This window comes from Theropithecus gelada, chromosome 13 (assembly GCF_003255815.1).
Source record: "Theropithecus gelada isolate Dixy chromosome 13, Tgel_1.0, whole genome shotgun sequence".
Taxonomy (NCBI): Eukaryota; Metazoa; Chordata; class Mammalia; order Primates; family Cercopithecidae; genus Theropithecus; species Theropithecus gelada.
This window is the reverse complement of record NC_037681.1, coordinates 67,076,133-67,096,476: the sequence shown is the minus strand read 5'-3', so window position 1 is coordinate 67,096,476 and position 20,344 is coordinate 67,076,133. Positions and strand designations below refer to the sequence as shown.

Sequence of the window (20,344 nt, the reverse complement as noted above, 5' to 3'; positions counted from 1 at the left end):
CCAGAGAACTAGAATTAGAACAGTATCCTGAAGATGTGACTGAATTGCTGCAACATTATGATAAAACTTGAACAGATGAGGAATTACTTCTGGATGAGAAAGAAAATGGTCTCCTGAGATGGAATCTACTAGTGAAGATGCCATGAATATTGAAATGACAAAAAAAGGATTTATGATATTGCATAAACTTAGTTAATAAAACAATGGCAGGGTTTGAGAGGGTTGACTCCAATTTTGAAAGAAGGTCTACTGTGGGTAAAATGCTATCAAACAGCATGGCATGCTACAGATAAATCTTTTCTGGAAGGAAGAGTCAATTGATGCGACCAACTTCATGGTTAAAATTTCATTTTAAGAAATTGCTGGCTGGGCGCGGTGGCTCATGCCTATAATCCCAGCACTTTGGGAGGCTGAGGCAGGCAGATCACTTGAGGTCAGGAGTTTGAGACCAGCCTGGCCAACATGGTGAAACTCTGTCTCTACTAAAAATAGAAGAAAAATTAGCTGAGCGTGCTGGTAGGCGCCTGTAATCCCAGCTACTTGGGAGGCTGAGGCACAAGAACTGCTTGAACCCAGGAGGCAGAGGTTGCAGTGAGCTAAGATTGCGCCACTGCACTCCTGCCTGGGCAATAGAGCAAGACTCAGTCTTAAAAAAAAAAAAAAGAAATCTCCACAGCCTCCCCAACCATCACCCTAATCAGTCAGCAGCCATCAACATGAAGACCACACCTTCCACCAGCAAAAAGATTACAACTTGCTGAAGGCTCAGATAATTATTAACATTGTTTAGTAATAAAGTATTTTTAAATTACGTGCATTTAAAAAATATAATGCTATTGCCCACTTAATAGACAATGATATAGTAGAAATATAACTTTTATATACACTGGGAAACCAGAAAATTCATATGACTCACTTTATTGTATAATTTGCTTTATTCTGGTGGTCTGGAACCAAATCTGCAGTATCTACAAGGTGTGCCTGCACCCAAATATTACAATAAACATGGCACTTTTCCTTGGAAAAGGTTTCCTTGGCAAAGGTTTGCTTCTGGAAATAGACATGAGAAGGGTTGCCTATTGTGAGTTATTGCGAAGTGGTGAGATGGTTGTTGGAAATCTGAGGGAAAATTAACACCAGATGTGGGTGTGTGTGGCTCATGACACGTAGTAAACTGAGGTAGCTGGGAGGTGGGTATTTTTTAAAACAGTATTGAGATATAATTCACATACCGTACACATCACCTATTTAAAATATACAATTCAGTGGTTTTTTGCAACCACTAATCTACTTACTATCTCTATAGATTTGCCTATCCTGGAAATTTGTTATAAATTGGGTCTTATAATATGTGATCTTTTGTGACTGCCTTCTTTTACTTAGCATAATGTTTTCAAGGTTTATCCATGTTGTAGCATGCTTCAGTACTTCGTTCCTTTTTGTGGCTGAATAATATTCCATTGTATGGATATATATCAAATTTTGTTTACCCATTTATCAGTTGATGGACATCTAGGTTCTTTCCACATTTGGGCTGTTGTGAATAAGCTGCATCAAACATTTGTGTATAGGTTTTTTATGGACATATGTGTTTATTTCTCTTGGGTATGCCTAGGAGTGGGATTGCTGGGTCACATGGTAGTGTTAAGGGTTTGAGAAGCAAGCTCCAGTGTTCAAACTCTATAAAGTGCAGTTTGGTAGTATCTGTAAAAATTACAAGTACCCTTCTTCGACCCAGCAATTCTACTTTTTGGACTTTATCCAGTAGATATACTTGCACACTTACAAAATGTTAAATATATAAGATTACTCATTTCAGCATTGAAAATTACCTAAATATCCTTTAGTAAGGGATAGGGTTAGGATAAATTTAACCCACCCTGTGAAGTACTATGCATTTGTAAAAACTAAACACATAAAAACAGGAAAAAAACCCAAAACAAAACTCTTTATTTACTGATATATTAGTGGAAAAAAGCAAGGTGAAGAAATGTGTACAGGATGCTACCATTTATGTCAAAAGTTGTCAGAGGGCATAGATACACGTATATTTCTGGAAGGACACATGAGAAACTGATAAAACAGGTTGTCTTTTGCGAGGGGATCTGAGAAGCTAGAGGACAAAGTAAGGAGACTTTCCACTGAATATCCTTTGCTATCTTTTGAAATTTGAACCACATTAATGTTCTACCTAGTCAAAATGAAAGTTATAATGAGTTCGATTTTGCCAGTACTTAACTTCTTGCTTATGGAAAGTAGGCCTATATCAGGAAGTTGCTAGATTTCTCTCATGTCACCTAAACTTCAGTAGACTGCAAAAGTTGTCCTAAAATCTCCAACGTACTGGAGAACAGCCTAGTCGCCAGAGGACTATGGCTAAAAATTATCAATTTGTAATATAAAACATTTTATATAATATCACATAGCACATGACATGAAATAGTAATGCAAAAGTATTTTAATAACTTTTAAAGCATTTTTGTTATAGCATTTCTCAGAGCAATCTAGTGAGATACTCACTTTCACCATTTTCTAGTTGAAGAACCTAGAAAGCTGACAGGTTAAGTGATTTGCCCAAGTTCTGTAGCCAGGAAGTAGTAGAGCTGGGATTGGAATCTAGATCATTAGATGGTATAGAAGTTAGATGACTCCAGTAATTGAGGATCAGAAAACAGGTTCTTGCCCTGTTTTTACTACTTAGTGGCCAAGTGATCTTAGACAAGCTACTTAACTTCACATATCCTTATATGTAATATGATTAGAATAAAACTAATATGTACTTCGCAGGGCTATATCAGAACTGAGTGAAATGAATGAAATCAAATAGTAGGTGCTCAAGAAATCTTTGTTGAATGGATTTAAAAATGTCAGGGAACATTTTATATATCATATTTTCAATCCTTACTGCAGTTTGTCTCAGTATATCTTCCTCGTTTAGGTGACAGACCAAGGAGCACAGTGCGTAGATAACTATGGAGGAGGGCTGGTTTCTCATTTAATATAATGTGAAGTTAATTTGAACTTTGACATAAAAGAAGAATCTAAGTCTTTATGTTTCCACCATCCACTAGAGTTAGTTCACTTTCTTCTTAGTACTTTTATTATACTTCCAAATTTTACTGTGGAAAGGATGTCAAATTTTGAATAAGCTAGGAAATAATTGGATAGATTGACTTGTTGAACATTAGAGTTTGCCTTCTTAAATGTTCACTTTTAAGCAAAAATATTTAAACATTTAAAGATCTGATAGTTTTGCAGTGATAATATGAAATATTCACAAAAAATTACTAGTTATACTGAAATTGCTCCAATATATAGTTAGCATTATTTATATTAAATCACAACTTTATTTTTTAATTTTTATTTTTTGTGTGTACATAGTAGATATGTACATTTCCGGAGTATATGAGCTATTTTGATACAGACACACAATGCATAATAATCACATCAAGGTATTCACATCAAGCATTATCTTTTGTATATATGGTTGTACAAGCAATCCAATTATACTCTTATTTTTAAATGTACAGTTAAATTATTATTGACTATAGTCACCCTGCTTTGCTATCAAATACTAGATCTTATTCATTCTAACTTTTTCTGTGCCCATTAATCACATTCTCTGCATCCTCCATCCCCACTACGACCCTTTCCAGCCTGTGGTAACAACCATCCTTCTACTCTCTATCTCCAGGAGTTCAATTGTTTTAATTTTTAGCTGCCACAAATAAGTGAGACATGCAAAGTTTGCCTTTCTGTGCCTGGCTTATTTAATTTAGCATAATGACCTCCAGTTCTGTCCACATTGTTGCAAATGGCAGGATCTCATTATTTTTAATAGCCAAGTAGTACTGCATGTATGTACCACATTTTAAAAAATCCATTAGTCTGTTGATGGACACTTAGGTTGCTTCCAAATGTTGGCCATTGTGATTAGTGATGCGATAAACATGGGAGTCCAGCTATCTCTTCAATATACTGATTTCGTTTCTTTTGGGTATATACCTAGCAATGTGATTGCTGGATCATATGGTAGATCTGTTTTTGTTTTTTTGAGAACTGATCTCCATAATGGCTGTACTAATTTACATTCCCACCAACAGTATATGAGAGTTCCCTTTCTCCACATCCTCGACAGCATTTGTTATTGCCTGCCTTTTGGATAAAAGCCATTTTAACTGGGGTGAGATGACACCTCATTGTGGTATTGATTTGCATTTCTCTGATGACCAGTGATATATTGAACACCTTTTCATATACCTGTTTACCACTTGTATGTCTTTTTTTGAGAAATGTCTATTCAGATATTTTGCCCATTTTTTTAATTGGATTATTAGATTTTTTTTTTTTTTTCCCGGGTAGAGTTGTTTGAGCTCCCTATATAGTCTGGTTATTAACCCTTTATTAGATAGATAGATTGGAAATATTTTCTTCCATTTTGTGGGTTGTCTCTTCACTTTCTTGATTGTTTCTCTTGCTGTGCAGAAGCTTTTTAACTTGATGTGATTCCATTTGTCCATTTTTGCTTTGTTTGCCTGTGCTTGTGGGGTGTTATTCAAGAAATCTTAGCCCAATCCAGTGTCCTGGAAAGTTTCCCCAGTGTTTTCTTTTAGTAGTTTCATAGTTTGTGGTCTTAAATTTAAGTCTTTAATCCATCTTGGTTTGATTTTTGTATATGGCAAGAGTTAGGGGTCTAGTTTCATTCTTCTGCATATGGATATCCAGTTTTTCTGCCACCACTTATGGAAGAGACTGCTTTTTCCCCATTGTATGTTCTTGGCATCTCTGATGAAATGAGCTCACTGTAGATGTATGGTTTTAATTCTGGGTTCTCTATTTGTTCTCTTGGTCTGTGTGTCTGTTTTTATGCCAGTACTATGCTGTTTTGGTTACAATAGCTCTGTAGTATAATTTGAGTCAAGTAATGTGATTCCTGCAGTTTTGTTCTTTTTGCTCAGGATAGCTTTGGCTATTCTGGGTCTTTGTGGTTCCATATAAGTTTTAGGATTGTTTCTTCTATTTATGTGAAGATTATTATTGGTATTTTGATAGGGATTGCAATCTGTGGATTGCTTTGGGTAGTATGGACATTTTAACAATATTGATTCTTCCAATTCATGAACACAAAATATTTTTCTATTTTTTTGTGTCCTCTTCAATTTCTTTCATCAGTGTTTTATAGTTTTCATTGTAGATATCTTTCACTTCTTTGGTGAAGTTAATTCATAGATATTTAATTTTATTTGTAGCTGTTTTAAATGGGACTACTTTTTTATTTCTTTTTCAGATTATTTGTTGTTGGCATACAGAAATGCTACTGATTTTTGTATGTTGGCTTTGTATCCTGCAACTTTACTCAATTTGTTTATCAGTTCTAATAGTTCTTGGTAGTTTTTAGGTTTTTCCAAATATACGATTATATCATCTGCAAACAACGATAATTTGACTTCTTCCTTTCCAATTTGGATGCCCTTTATTTTTTTTCTCTCATCTGATTGCTCTAGCTAGGACTTCCTGAGTCACAACTTTAATTTCAAAGAACTGTATTTAATTATTTAAGGAGGTTGTACAAAATATATGACTAATACATGCTTTTTCCTACTTAATAATAATTTAGAACACAAATTAAAATTTCAGCTTGAAGTTCTTATGCTGTAGTTCTAATTAATAAAAAGTATTTAAAATACCTTGAAGTATCAATTGAAGATTTTAGAGCTTTAAATATTTTTATCATTCATCCTGTGTTTTAATATGTAAAACACAGTAGAGTTTTGTGTGTATTTTTTTAACTTAAAGACAGCCCTTTTAGTATTACTGAAATATGAATAATTCAGATGTTCAGTGTGAACAGGCTAATTTTGAGTTGGCATGACATCTCAATTAGTGTTGAATCAATATAAATGTTTTATAATATTTTTAAGTGAAATAACTTTATATACTAGTTTTTAATGTATTTATTTGCATGTCTATAGAAAACTTATGTTGAACAGATGATAATCACGTGAAGACAGAGAACACCAAAGCTTTGAGCTTGTGAACTGTGTAGGAACTACATCCTACGAGTTAAGGATCAATTCTGATATTATTGGGATTTTATACATAACTAAAAGACACTATTTTAACAGGATTTCTCCTTACAGTAAATGTTAAGTTACCCCGGGAAAACAAAACAAAAGAATGCTATTATAAAGAAACTTGGAAGTAGAAAAGTCATTTGGTTTCTTAAAATATTCTGCCAACTTCTTATTGGTATACTTACTAAATAATATACTCAGTTTGTACCAATTTAATTCAGTTATTGCATTGGCATTAAAATTATTTTTTTTCATTTGCAGACTTTCTTATAAAGGACAGTCATAATCTGACTACTATACACCTGTATAGTTCATTGAAACTTGCTTTTTGACTTATCAGTTCTTTTATGCTGTTATTTGAATGTTTAAGTTAGAATCTGATCACTTTTGGTGAACTAAATAGATTCCTGAATAGTACTAAACAAAAATCTTGCTAAGAGTGGTGATCTTGCCAAGGTGAAAGCATTCAATAACACCTGTTTGTGTAGACAAAGACAACAGGCCTCTTTTTGTCATCTTTGTATTGAAATAGATTTTATATTGAAGCAACCACTGTGGACACTAAGAGTGAAAATATAGTGAGTGACCAAAGATTTATTCACATAAAAATTAGGTAATTTAGTATAAATGTGGGCAAAAAATTTAGTGGCCAAGAGGCATTTGTTTTAATATTCAGTGGGGAAGGAAAACATTTATATTAGAATTTTATAAAATACCTTTAGCCACTAGGAGGAGTTGTATAGTGTCTCTTTTTTAGTTGAAGAGACTAGCAGTTCAAAAAATTAAATCTATTTAAACAAACACTATTCTGATGACAGCATATTTAAACCATGAGTGTTTACTATGAACTACCCCCAGGTGCCTGATACAGTGTCTGGCATGTAGTAGGCACTCAAAATGGCCTGTTTACTTCAATTAATATTTGATGTAATGAATTCCAGTGGAGTCAAATATTTTGGACAAGTACTTGGAGCACAGTGTCATGAAGATTGGTCTGTAACATTGCTTTAGTCACTTTTTAAGTTCATTCACAGGGGGGCTATTTATTTATTCTGAGCCCTATTGACTGTGCATATATTCCTTAACTTTGAAAAAGTTAGCCAATAACCGTAGAATTCAAATAGCTTTATTATGGAAACTTATAAAATGAGAGTACATCAATGTCAGTGATGCTAGAAATTAGTTAATAGAAAGGAATTTACCTATTTTATTCTTTTTATCTTATTTATTACAAAATAATATATATATGTTTGTAGTAAAAATTCAAATAGAAAAATATAGAAAGTTAAAGATCCTAGTAATGCTATCATAGAAGCAATGAACAACTGCTAGCAGATTTTATATGTTCTTCGAATTTTGTATTATATATCTATATATAAAATTTTAAAACAAAATAGTTAAACTAGTCATGGCTTTATAACTTTTTTCCCACTGATGTATTATGAACATCCTTATCTGTGTGTGTATGTAATCTACCTCTTCTTGCATAGTATTCTTAGCTAGTATACCTCTGTAAGTAACATAAAACTTCAGCTTATACTGGTTTGAATAATAAGGAAACTGATTATGTCACATAATGGAGATTGGATGGTTCTAGATACAGATAGTTATGGTATGGCTGTGCTTCTTACTGATTCTCCTTGTTATTATCCTCAGGTTGGTAGTGGGATGGCAGCAGCTTCTCTTCCTTGAGTTTTCCTAATCATTGGGAGACAGAATGGGATTATCAGTATTTAATTAATTAGTCTAATCATCAGGGTTGAGATGAATGTTGAGCAATTAATCATCATTACAAGTATTCCATGTACCATGATTTATTTAACTAATTTCCTATTAAGGTTTATTATCAAATTTGCATGATTATAAATAATGTTGTTAGGTATATCTTTGTACCATATAACTTTGTATTCTTGTGCAAAGGTTTTTGTAGACTAGATTACTGGAGTAACTTTCCTAGATCAAAGGAAGTTGACAGACACTGTCAAACTAAAGTTCTAATTTGAAGAATATGTGTATACCCGCATACATATTCCTACCAATAGAGTGTAGGTTTCCCTGACTCCCCATCAGGGCTCTTTACCTCTTATCAATCTACCAGGGCTGCTACCTACAGGGGTCTGCCAAGGGGGCAGACTGTGCACTATAGTAGCTTCATCTTATTTCTAAGAGGAGGCATAAGCCTTGGCCATGAATTTTTAAGTCTGATTTATAGAACCACCATTTACTAAATTTCAGTAGAATATTACTAACTGAATCACAGAGAGAACATTTATCTTCCCAGCCTCCCTGCCTCCATTCTCTTTCCTGACTCATGTTACAGAAAACTCAGTAGAAAATAACATCCAGTCCTCAAAAGGCAGATTCAACACAGGGAAAATTGGGGCTAGTTAAGATAGGAAGTGTGCCCATGTGAAGTGTGAGCAAGAGAAAAGAAACGGCATGACAACCCTAAAAATGCACTATAGAAGAAGGAAAAAGGGCATGCAGAAGATGAAAAATCTGGCCTGAAAGAAAATGCTACCCTAGAAGCAAAAACAAACAAAAAAGCCTCCACGCAGTTTATCGTGAAAAATAGTGCTAAGGATATGAATTGAATAAATTAAGAGCAAAGAGGAGATCATGAAACAAAATGACGTGGAGAAGAAGATTGCAGAATTAGTGAAATAAATTGAGAATGCAAAGGTCACTATTACAAGTCATAAGTTAGAAATATCAAGAAACAGACAAATTAGAAAGTCAGGTTTTAACATGGAAGAAAGGTTTGAGCTAATCAAAATGAATGAGGGGTCGGGGGGATTGGGAAGAATAAAGCATTTAGAGAAGATGTGATAAATATAGAGGAGAAACAAAAGAGATGCAAATGTAAGACTAGTTAGTGTCTCTAAATTACCCAATAAAAAATGATTCAAAGATATGATAGAAGACAGTTTCCACAAATGAGGGGATTCTCCAATTTGTACATTAAAAGGACTCACTATATCAAGAAAATAACTGAATTAGAGTTGCAGAACAATATAAATAAAAACTAATACAAGCAATGGAAGTTAAACAGTGCAGGGAGGAGCAGTGAAGAAAATATAATTGTACCCGTCATATCCCCAACTATTCTGGCTGTCCCCAGATACTGAGCCTGTTTGGTACAACCTCTTCAAGGAATAAGTTTTAAATGAAATCCTACATCTCAAACCATGAGTCCCCACCTTACAGCTAGCCCCTTTCCCCGGTTGGCCCAAAGTACTGGGAGCTAGGCTTATACCTAGGCAGAATATTGAAATATTTATATACCATCTAGGCAGAATATTGAAATATTTCTTTCGAGGAAAAATGGTACAAAAGAAAAACTTACAGATATTGACATTTTGGGATTCTCTAAGGGAAAGTCAGGGTTCCTACCCAGTCCCTAGTTCTGTGCATCCCCCTGCTTGAATTATCTTACTTATGCATTGTAAACATCCAGTCAACTATTTAATGTTTCACTTTGTTGTTGCTGTTGTTTAAAAATAGTGTTATTGAAATATAACTGCATACCACAGAATTCACTCATAAAGTGTATAATTCAGTGGTTTTTAGTATAGGCACAGTACAGCCATTGCCACAATCTAATTTTGGGACATTTCACCACATTAAAAAGAAACTATGACTATTAGCAGTCTTCCCCTATTCCCACTCCTCTCTCCATGGCCCAGGCAACCACTACAGGAGTGTCCAGTCTTTTGGCTTCTCTGGGCCACGTTGGAAGGATAAGAATTGTCTTGAGCCCCACATGCAATACATTAACACTCACGATATAACTGATGAGCTAATAAATAAATAAATAAATAAATTATTTTTAAAAAAATCTCATAATGTTTTAAGAATGTTTATGAATTTGTGTTGGGCCACATTCAAAGCCGTCCTGGGCTGCCATGTGGCCCATGGGTTAGACAAGCTTACACTAATATATTTCCTATCTCTGTAGATTTGCCTAGTCTAGACATTTGATACATCATGTTTTAAGTAGAATGAGAAGTAAAGAATCACCAGATATTTGAGGACTCCTCACATAAAATCCAGAAATGAAAACAACGAAAAAGAAACTCAGGGGAAATAGAGGCAATATACAAAGACAGAAGATAACTTAAAAATTTACTTTTTTTTAACTTTACCATAAAAGGTGAACAGGAGGTAGTCAAAATGAATATTCAGAGAACAAGAAAACTTTTGGGAAATAAACACACTATTAAACTCAGCAGAAGTAGAGACAAAAGTTGAAAAGATTCCCACGTCAAACAAAAACGCAAAGATTGCAAAATGAGTTAAAAGACAAGAAAAGCAGAAATTAGTTCAAAATAATAATATTCTTAGCAAAAGAGTAAGGAAAAAATTCTTAAGTGATCTGATAAACAAGGTCTTTAAATAGAAGACAATTTTAAGAACCAGAAGACCTGAGCTTTTAGATTAAGAAGGCCCATATATTTTCAGCACAGTGGATGAAAAAACACTTTAAAACACACTTTCGGGAAATTTTGATAACCAGGAATAAAAAGATTGATTATTATAAAAGTTTCTGGAGAATGAGAGAAACATGATACCTACAGAGGATGAGAAACCAGAATGGCTCTGAACTTCTCAAGTGGGAATCAGAAAACAGTGGAGCAATGCCTTCCAAATTCTGAGGCAGGGCCAGGCGCTGTGGCTCACGCCTATAATTTCAGCACTTTGGGAGGCCAAGGTGGGCGGATCACTTGAGGTCAGGAGTTCGAGACCAGCCTGGCCAACAAGGTGAAACCCTGTCTCTACTAAAAATACAAAAATTAGCTGGGCATGGTGGTGGGCGCCTGTAATCCCAGCTACTCCGCAGGCTGAGGCAGGAGAATCACTTGAGCCTAGGGGGCGGACGTTGCAGTAAGCCAAGATCGCACCACTGCACTCCAGCCTGGACAACAGAGTGAGACTCCATCTCAAAAAACAAACCAAAAAATAACAACCCTCCCCCCACAAATCCCGAGGCAGAATGATTCCCAAAAATTACAGTAAATTCATTTTCAGACTTCAGACATCTCTAAGAATCTATTTTCCATGTACCCTTTCTCAGGAATCTATGGAAGGAGGTGCTGAAAAAGAAAATTCCTTTCTCAGGAATCTATGGAAGGAGGTGCTTAAAAAGAAAAGAAAAGAAAAAGGAACATAGATGGAGGAAGTCTTGGAATTTAGGAAAGAGCAGATCCAAAAGAACTAAGAGAGGCAAAGGGAAATTCGCAAACACAGCAGTTGTGCAGCAGTCCTAGGTGGCTCCAAAAAGATGGAAGGAGCAGGGAGAAGAGATCAAGCATTTGGAGGTGCTACTTAGCTTCTTTGGAATATTTGAAGATTATTTAATAACAGGTACATAAGCAAACTGAGGGGTGAAAAAGAGGCAGTTCTTAACATCCATGGACAATTAAAGATTATATTTACTGTGAGAAAAGAAATGTATGATTGTGGTTTACTGTGTGGTTCACTGTGATTAGCAGTTTTATAATCATCATAGTGTAGAACATTCCTATTGATTCGGTTGAAAGGAGGAGATGTTACCATTGTAGAAGGGACATGAGTCAGGGAGAAATGTGTATGTGGAGGTAGGCAGCTTGTAGGTAAACGGTGCTGAATCCTCTTCTCCCATAGAGGAAGGCAGAAAGTAAGTTAATCTTGAAAAATCTATACTTAATGTATGTGGTTTTTTTTTGTTGTTGTTGTTGTTGTTGTTTTTCATTTGAGGTAAATAGAAGAAAGCAAAAAGGTTGAAAAAATCTGCCTCGAGGCTGGGCGCGGTGGCTCATGCCTGTAATCCCAGCACTTTGGGAGGCTGAGGCAGGCGGATCACCTGAGGTCAGGAGTTCGAGACCAGCCTCAACATGGAGAAACCCTGTCTCTACTAAAAATACAAAATTAGCCGGGCGTGGTGGTGCATGCCTGTAATCCCAGCTACTCGGGAGGCTGAGGCAGGAGAATTGCTTGAACCTGGGAGGCGGAGGTTGCGGTGGGCTGAGATTGCGCCATTGCACTCCAGCCTGGGAAACAAGAGTGAAAGTCCGTCTCAAAAAAAAAAAAAAAAAAAATCTGCCTTGGAGCAGACATCAGGAGTGGGGAGGGATGGAAGAGGAGACTACTATTTTAATATTAGTTTAATTGTACTCCTTTACTTTAAAGATGTCACATATATTATTTTGATAAATAATAATTTTTACTTTAAAAAGACAGGGCACAGAGTTTTTCTATTTTTAACAATAGGTCTTGGTTCCCTTTTTTCTACATTTATTATATGTAGGATCATAAACACTTGGCTACAGCAAAATAGAGGGCAACCTCTTGGATGATCATACTTTTTATTTTAATGAACATAAGATGGCCACAAGTGTGCTGGAACCATGAAAAATGTGAAGGCATGGATCTTGCCTCTTAGCCCAAGGAACTTAGAGCTTAGAGGTTAGAAAGATACATACACAAATCTTTTTTTTTTTTTTTTTTTTTGAGACAGGGTCTCACTCTGTCGCCAGGCTGGAGTATAATGGTGCGGTCTTGGCTCACGGCAACCTTCGCCTCCCAGGTTCAAGCGATTCTTTGGTCTCAGCCTCCTGAGTAGCTGGGATTACAGGCGCTTGCCACCGTGCCCAGCTAATTTTTTGCATTTTTAGTAGAGATGGGGTTTCACCATGTTGGCCAGGCTGGTCTCGAACTCCTGACCTTGTGATCTGCCTGCGTCGGCCTCCCAAAGTGCTGGGATTACAGGCATGAACCACTGCGCCCAGCCACATAAATCTTACTGAATTATCTCTGATCATATAGTTGTCTTGATTAAAAACCTTCATGGTTCCTTAGTTTGACATTTAAGAATTTTCTAAAATCCTAACCCTAAATCTATCACCATATACAATTTCACACCAATTACGATGACTGTAATAAAAGATAATGACAAGTGTCATGATGGAGGGTGTGCAAAAACTGGAATCCTCAAACACTGCTGGTAGGAATATAAAATGGTTCAGCCACTTTGGAAGAGTCTGGTAGTTCCTCAAGTGATTAAACGTAGAGTTTCCATATGACCCAACAATTCCACTCCTAAGTGTAATCCCAAGAGAGATGAAAACATATGCTCACACAGAAACTTGTGCATAAATGTTCATAGCAACATTATTCATAATAACCAAAAAGCAGAAGCAACCCAAATATCCATCAGCTGTTGAATAGATAAAATGTGGAATATCAATAGAAAGGAATATGATTGAGCCATAAAAAGGACTGAAATATTGATACATGCTACAACATGGATGAAACCCCGTCTCTACTAAAACTACAAAAATTAGCCAGGCGTGGTGATGCACACCTGTAATCCCAGCTACTCAGGAGTCTGAGGCAGGAGAATGGCTTGAACCCGGGAGGTGGAGGTTGCAGTGAGCCGAGATCGCTCCATTGCACTCCAGCCAGGGCAACAAGAGCGAAACTCCGTCTCAAAACAACAACAACAAAAAAAACAAACAAAAAATCCTAACTCTGCCCTACTTTTCCAGCCTTATTTCTCGTACTTCTCTTGGCCTCTAGCAATCTGATTTATGTTCTTTTGTCTGCAGTGCAGCTGTTTCTCCTGTCTTCCAGTTTAAGACCTAACGCTACCTATTCTTTCCAATCCAGCTTAACTTCCTCCTGTTCCATAAAATAGAAAAAGTGAATTCTTCCCAACAGAAAGTAATCTCTGCTCTTAACCTCTACCACACCTTGTGTCTCCACTTTATGTATTACAGTATAGAGGAGGTGTGTGTTAAGTTGGAGCTTAGTCAACATTGTCAGCCACATGTAGTCAAAAATTGCCTTTGAAAATCCTTTAAATTGCTTGAACAGTACAGTTCTCTTTACATTGAACTTGGCCAGTTTTTCCTTCCAACATTGGAACAGATCTCTGTTCTATTGAATGCTAGTTGAAAAAGCTGACTTACAGGTGTTATATGAAATAAAAAAGAACAATAAAGCCCTAAAAATAGTACAAATCTGGATATATGTGATTGGCTCCAGCCTGTTCTTAGCCCTGCTTCAATGGAAACAAGCTAGGGTTCTTATCTTATGTAGTTGGGGAGTATGAGATGGATGGATGATAGAGGGATTGGTTTGTGAACTGACTTGTTATCATTTGCGACTTTTAAAATTCAGTGTACATTTTGCGTGTAATAATTGGCCTGTTTCTAATTAAATAAATCATCTAACAAAACAAATGTTTTCCCCCATACTATCTAGAAGAGGCTACTTTTCATTAACTTCACAGTAGCTTCACCTTGCAATTTAAACAACTGAATATTTGGACCCTACTTATTGCATTGCAGTGGGCTTTTACCTGACTGTAACCAGAACTGTCTGGTTACAGTTCACACTATGTATACATAGTTCACACTATGAGGGCCAGGCTGAAACTAACACCTACTAAGAGAATGGCAGAATTAAGTCTTTCCACCTTTACACTCTCCGATGTGCACTTAGTATATAGGAATGGTAGGCAAAATCACCAGATCTTTTGAAATATTTTGTTCTTGTTCTCTGCCTGTTTCTTGCCAAGTAAATTGAATTGGTTTGTATAAATGAAATGTGATGTAAGAAAGACTAGCTGAGGCCGGGTGCAGTGGCTCATGCCTGTAATCCCAACACTTTGGGAGGCTGAGGTGGGCGGATCACGAAGTTAGGAGTTCGAGACCAGCCTGGCCAACATAATGAATCCCCATCTCTACCAAAAATACAAAAATTAGCCGGGCGTGGTGGTGCACACCTGTAATCCCAGCTACTCAGGAGTCTGAGGCAGGAGAATTGCTTGAACCCGGGAGGCGGAGGTTGCAGTGAGCTGAGATCACTCCATTACACTCCAGCCTGGGCAACAGAGATTCCATCTCAAAAAAAAAAGAAAGACTGGTTGAATAAATGATGCACCATCCATACAATGGAATACTATTATAACTGTTACCAAGGAAAAACAAGCAAAATTCGGTTTATAACATGATGCATCTGAGTTTTGTTTTGAAGAAATATACATATGTACATGTGTAATTATGCAAATATACATACATCCTTCAAAACAAAAGTATGTGTGTATTTGTGCATGTATAAAATATTTCTGGAAGAATATGTAATAATTTGGTAATAACAGTTGCCTGTGGGGAAAGGAACCAGGAGTTGATAGGGGTGGAAGACTTAGCTGTTTCTACAAATGCTCTTTAGCATGGTTTGACTCCTACTACATCTGTATATTACCTTTACGATGGAAAACATTTATATCTTCTTACCAATTAACTATTAATAGTTCATGGTAAATATTTATATGTCAGTTTGAGATTTTCATTTTAAATTACAGAAAATATATGTATACTGATAATGTGTGCTAGTGCTTGTTGGATTCTTTAGCAGCTAATGTATGTACCATCAATGATGTACCAATTTGTGCTTCACAGAGTTTCATCCATATGGGAGAATAGTCTCCAGATGACTACAATTTCTAGTTTTGTAGGAGCATGGCTTGGAGCACTTCCTATTCCGCTGGATTGGGAAAGACCATGGCAGGTTGGTTTCAGTTACTTAAAGCAACAAAGTAAATGTTTGTACAATGATAGTAAAACTGATGAAGCAAACTAGTATGTATACGTAAATTGTTCTGTTGTTCAATTAAGTAGGGATACCAATTCTATCAGTCATCGTAATCTGGGCAACTTCTTAATAGGGACTGTCCCAGTGCCAAAGGCGCCTAGGTAGCCCTGGTTTTATTTTCTAGCACTATTTTTTGCACATGTATAGATGAATAAACAAGCTTATTTTGTGATTGTATATAGGCAGTTTATTGTTTTTAAAAATAAACAGGTTCTCACTCTCTTGCGCAGGCTGGCCTCCAGTGCTTGGGCCTAAATGAGCCTCCTGCCTCAGCCTCCCAAGTGGCTGGGACTACAGGTGTGTGCCACTGAGCCCAGCCAGTATAGGAATTTTTTAAAATTAGGTTAATAGTTGCAGAAATGTCCTATTTTCAACTTTGGTATTTATTGCCCTTGTGGTCTTATATTCACATTTTCTGAACTTGATTGATGGCCAAATTGAATGTTCATCTTGAAATTTTTAGAAGCAGATAGCAAGGTAATTTTTGCAGCAGCGGCCTATGTTATCAAGACAGCTCACAAACATCAAATTTTTCATCTTGTATCACAATAAGATAAAGCTGATATGCTAGGTAAAGCACTGTAAGGTAAGGGCTCTTTTTATACCCATTTTACAGATGAGGAAACTGACACCTAGAGGGTATGTAACATTCCCAAGGTCACTGAACTTACAGTGATGACTGTATCCTTATCTTAATATTAATGACCTTGTAGTATGCCATTATATAGTTACTTTATAACTTATTTAACAAATACACTATTGATCATTTAGATTATTGCCAGTATTTTATGATAATAAACACTGCTGTGATAAAATCTTTGAATCTATAGCTTCATGAATTTTTCTAATTATTTCCATAGAGTAATTACTCCCAAAAAGAATTATGGTGTTAAAAAATAAATGTGCTTTCTTTTTCCAACATGAAGAGAATTTTTTTCTGATTACAAAGATAATGTATATTTATTTAGAAAATTTAAGCAATATTAGTAATTCTAAGGAAGAAAGTAAAAATTACTTTCCTCCCCAACCACCCAGAGGAAACCTCCATTTGCTTTTGGTGATAATTTTTGCAGCTGTCTCTCTCCATGCCTGTAACTATAATATTCATGTTATTTTTAATCTTATTTTTCCCCTCAGCAGTATATTATGGAGCTCATTCTATGTCAATGAAAACTTACATATATGTAATATTCGATTATTTGTGTAAAATACTGTATCAGTTTTTAATTAAAGAACAGTTAGGTTATTTCCTATTTCATTATTATTAATATTTTATCAAATATGGTTATCATATTAAACATACATCTTTGAATATTTGTCCAATTTTCTCTGTAGCGTAAAGTCGTAGGTAATGAATTGATGAAGTAAATCTTTGATACATACCTCATTTGCCAAATGTGGGATCCAGATTGTGTGCCTTGCACATAACTGCCTACCTTAACTCCATTCTTTGTGCTTTCAGTTCGATGTTGTGTCTCCCTGAAAGTCAAATTGTTCTTTCATGTTTAGTAAGTCTGGTAGGTTTGCCCTTGCCTGTTTTAACTCTTCGTCACTGTATTAGAGAAATCCTTGGAGGTTTGGGGTGTGTATCGTCACAGATACTCATCCCAAGTTTTTGGTGCTAGTAAAGGTTTCTTAAGTTGTTGACATCTTGTAGAAGTCATCCATACTTAATATCATTCAACAGAGTGTCAGTGATTTCTAAATTGGAGGACAATCAAAATCATTGAAAAGTATACACAGAAAATTGTTTGAAAGTGGGTAGATTCCTTACTTTCAAGTAATGCAATTAAATCTAAATAGAAAATATTGATAAAGCACTATGGGACATCAGCTTTAATGAGTTGGTAAGATAATATATAATAAATGTATCATTTTGTATATAGATGCAATACTTTAGAGTGTAAAGGTTTGATATGTTACATGTAATTTAAGTCTTTTTTGTTTACAAGACAGTGCAGAAGTAGAAACTGAACTAAGGGGAATATGTATGCTTTATAAAATATGTGTTTAGGTTTGCTTAGAAAATATATATCTTAGTTATTTACAGTTCAATCACCCATTTTGGGATTGTTCAGACTTTTAGCTGATGACTCATTTTTCTGCCTCAGTGCTTGTTAACAATAAGGATGAACTAGATCCAAATTGATGGTATTACTTTTTAAATTAATATAAAGTTTCCATTTGAATTACTGACTTTTTAAAAAGATTTTCTAGCTAGCTGGAAATCTAATTTAATTTTAAAACTAATTTAAATACATAACAAGTGTTGGTTTCCATTAAGAGCGTTTCATTCAGCTGGAATATTACTGGCTGTGTAATTATCTTTACTATTGGATGGTTTTTAGAACATTCCAAGTTAATGACCCACACATTCACTGTAAACCTTTTGAATTATGAAATGTATTGTTGAGGGAATGATAGAATTGATGTATAATTAAAAATCTTTTATTCGCATAGCACTCATCTGCCCCTTGCCCTTTTTGCAGTTATTTACTAATAAACTAAAGAAATGAGGTTTCTTTTTTTTTTTTCACTTTTTATTTCCAGCAAACAAGGTTGCTTGTTTTTTGTTATTGTTATTTTTTAATAATTCTAACTCCACAGAACAGAATCTCCCAGAGAAGCAATAAATCAGATAAGGGAATATGGCATTTCCTAAAAGTGGAGATGTTGTTAGAGCAAAATTTCATGAGAAGACAATACAGTAATACACTTTATTATCTAAAATAGAACATGTATTAGGAAGAGATTCTTGTTCTGTGTTCCTTGTAGCCCAGTACAGATTTGATCTGTTTGTGGTAAAGCAAGCTTTTCTGGATTGTGTTCTGGTTTTATTTATATTCCAGTCAGCGAAACAGGAATGTCTGGTTAAGCAATTATACCTTTAAAAACGCACACATGCACACACACACAAAACCCCACAAAATCTACTACATGTTTTACTTCAGTTTTCTTTACTTTGAACTCAAATCATTGTATAACATTCCTGAGGCCAACCATAAGATTACAGTAATGTGGATTCTGTAATGAGCTGTTTCAAGCATATTTTTATGTTTAAAATAATTTCTTAATTAAATGATTGGAAAGGCCCACTGAAAATATGTGATCTCAATGAAAAAGTTTTGTGACTTAATATAAATCTTACATGATTTTAAATAATGGCAAGTGATGAAAAATTAGGCATCTTTATAGTTGGAGGAAGCCTTTCTTTTGTAGAAGCCAGCAAGGGGATATGGTTAAAGAGAATATGGTAGGGTAGCTACCCATTCTACTGTTGGTCATCTTTGTTGTTGTTTTAATATTTGAAAGTACCTTCTTGCCTCTCCCTTAATTATTTGCCTTAAAATCTCAGCAAGAAAACAAATATTTGAATTTCCCATAATCCAGATAGCCTTTTTCAATTTCTGGAAAAAGCTTATAGTTGCTGACAAAATAAATATTTGGACTACACAAAACCTTTGTATTTTATAATTTGATTCTTTATCTGCTATAACTAAATAGCTAATCAGTAAGTATTCGTTGTTATTACTGTATGCAAGGCATACGTTCTGTGTAAGTACAACAGACACTTAAATACACCCAGGACTGGAATTTAATTATTTAATAATTTAGATTTGGACTGCGATTTAGATTTAATATGCTGTAAATATTTCATAGAATATGTAGCTATGAGGTTTTTAATCTGGAAAATGTCTTATCAAAACATGGCTAGTATTTCATGTTTTAAAAAAATTAGTGGAAGGTTAACAAATATTGTTAGTTATTCTGAGCACAGGAAATTGACCATGAGGTTTTTAAACTCACATGTGTTATTAATGGGTAGGCAGGTAACATGATGATTAGGAGTTCTGGCATCAGATTACTGGGTTGAAATCCTGGCTCTGTCACTTGCTAGTGAGGATGAAATAATAAAATCCCTCTAAAATATCTAGCTCAGCACCTGACATGTGGTTATTACTTAATTAATGTTACAGGCATTTGTGAGCCTGTAACATTAGAAAAGAAATAGTTTAGTAACTATGAAGAAATAGTTTAATGACTATATTTTTAGCCTTCAATAGTGCAAATTCCATTATTTATTTGAGTTCTCATATATTAGAGAATATGCTAATTGCTCAGTTTGTTTTATTTTTTTCTGCCCAGCAGTCTTTCAGTTGGTGGGAGTGGACTATTAATTTATCTGTTTCTCTGGTATTTCGTTATACCAATTTAGGGTATTTGGATTTCACATAATTTTCAATCCTGTCTGACATTTCAGATGACAGTAGAAAGAAAATGTAGCATTTGTAGATCTCTCCATGTACCCTGCATGGGGCTTGGCCCTGTCATACGAGTAACTTAATCCTCACAGCCATAGTGCAAGGTAGGCTTCACTCCCATTTTATACACTAGAAGTCAAAGTGTGAGAGGGGAGGAATACATATCTTGCTTAGCATTACTCAGGTGGGAAGAGGAAGACTTCAGATTCACGTGAGAGCCCCACGGCACCATGTTCTTTTCTTTGCTGGAGACTAAAACATAGCTTTTCTTTTTAAAAAATGGTCATAGCTTAGGTCTCATTGGAATAGCTAAAGTAGTCATATTTCATTTCTTTCCCCACATTGTTTTAATTAAATGCCTTGACCATTGTG

General features: G+C 35.3%; 1 protein-coding gene across 3 annotated transcripts in view; it reads left to right on the top strand.

Moving 5' to 3' along the window:
- Positions 1 to 20,344, top strand: part of PIGF (phosphatidylinositol glycan anchor biosynthesis class F) — a 35,872-nt gene that overhangs the window by 8,785 nt on the left and 6,743 nt on the right. For 2 of the 3 annotated variants that reach the window (XM_025353644.1, XM_025353645.1), the window contains exon 5: positions 15,518 to 15,626. In XM_025353644.1, the coding sequence (XP_025209429.1) occupies positions 15,518 to 15,626 (109 nt within the window). Of the gene's footprint in view, positions 1 to 15,517; positions 15,627 to 19,971; positions 20,077 to 20,344 lie in introns of all 3 variants that reach the window. The other variant, XM_025353646.1, reaches the window with a different exon arrangement.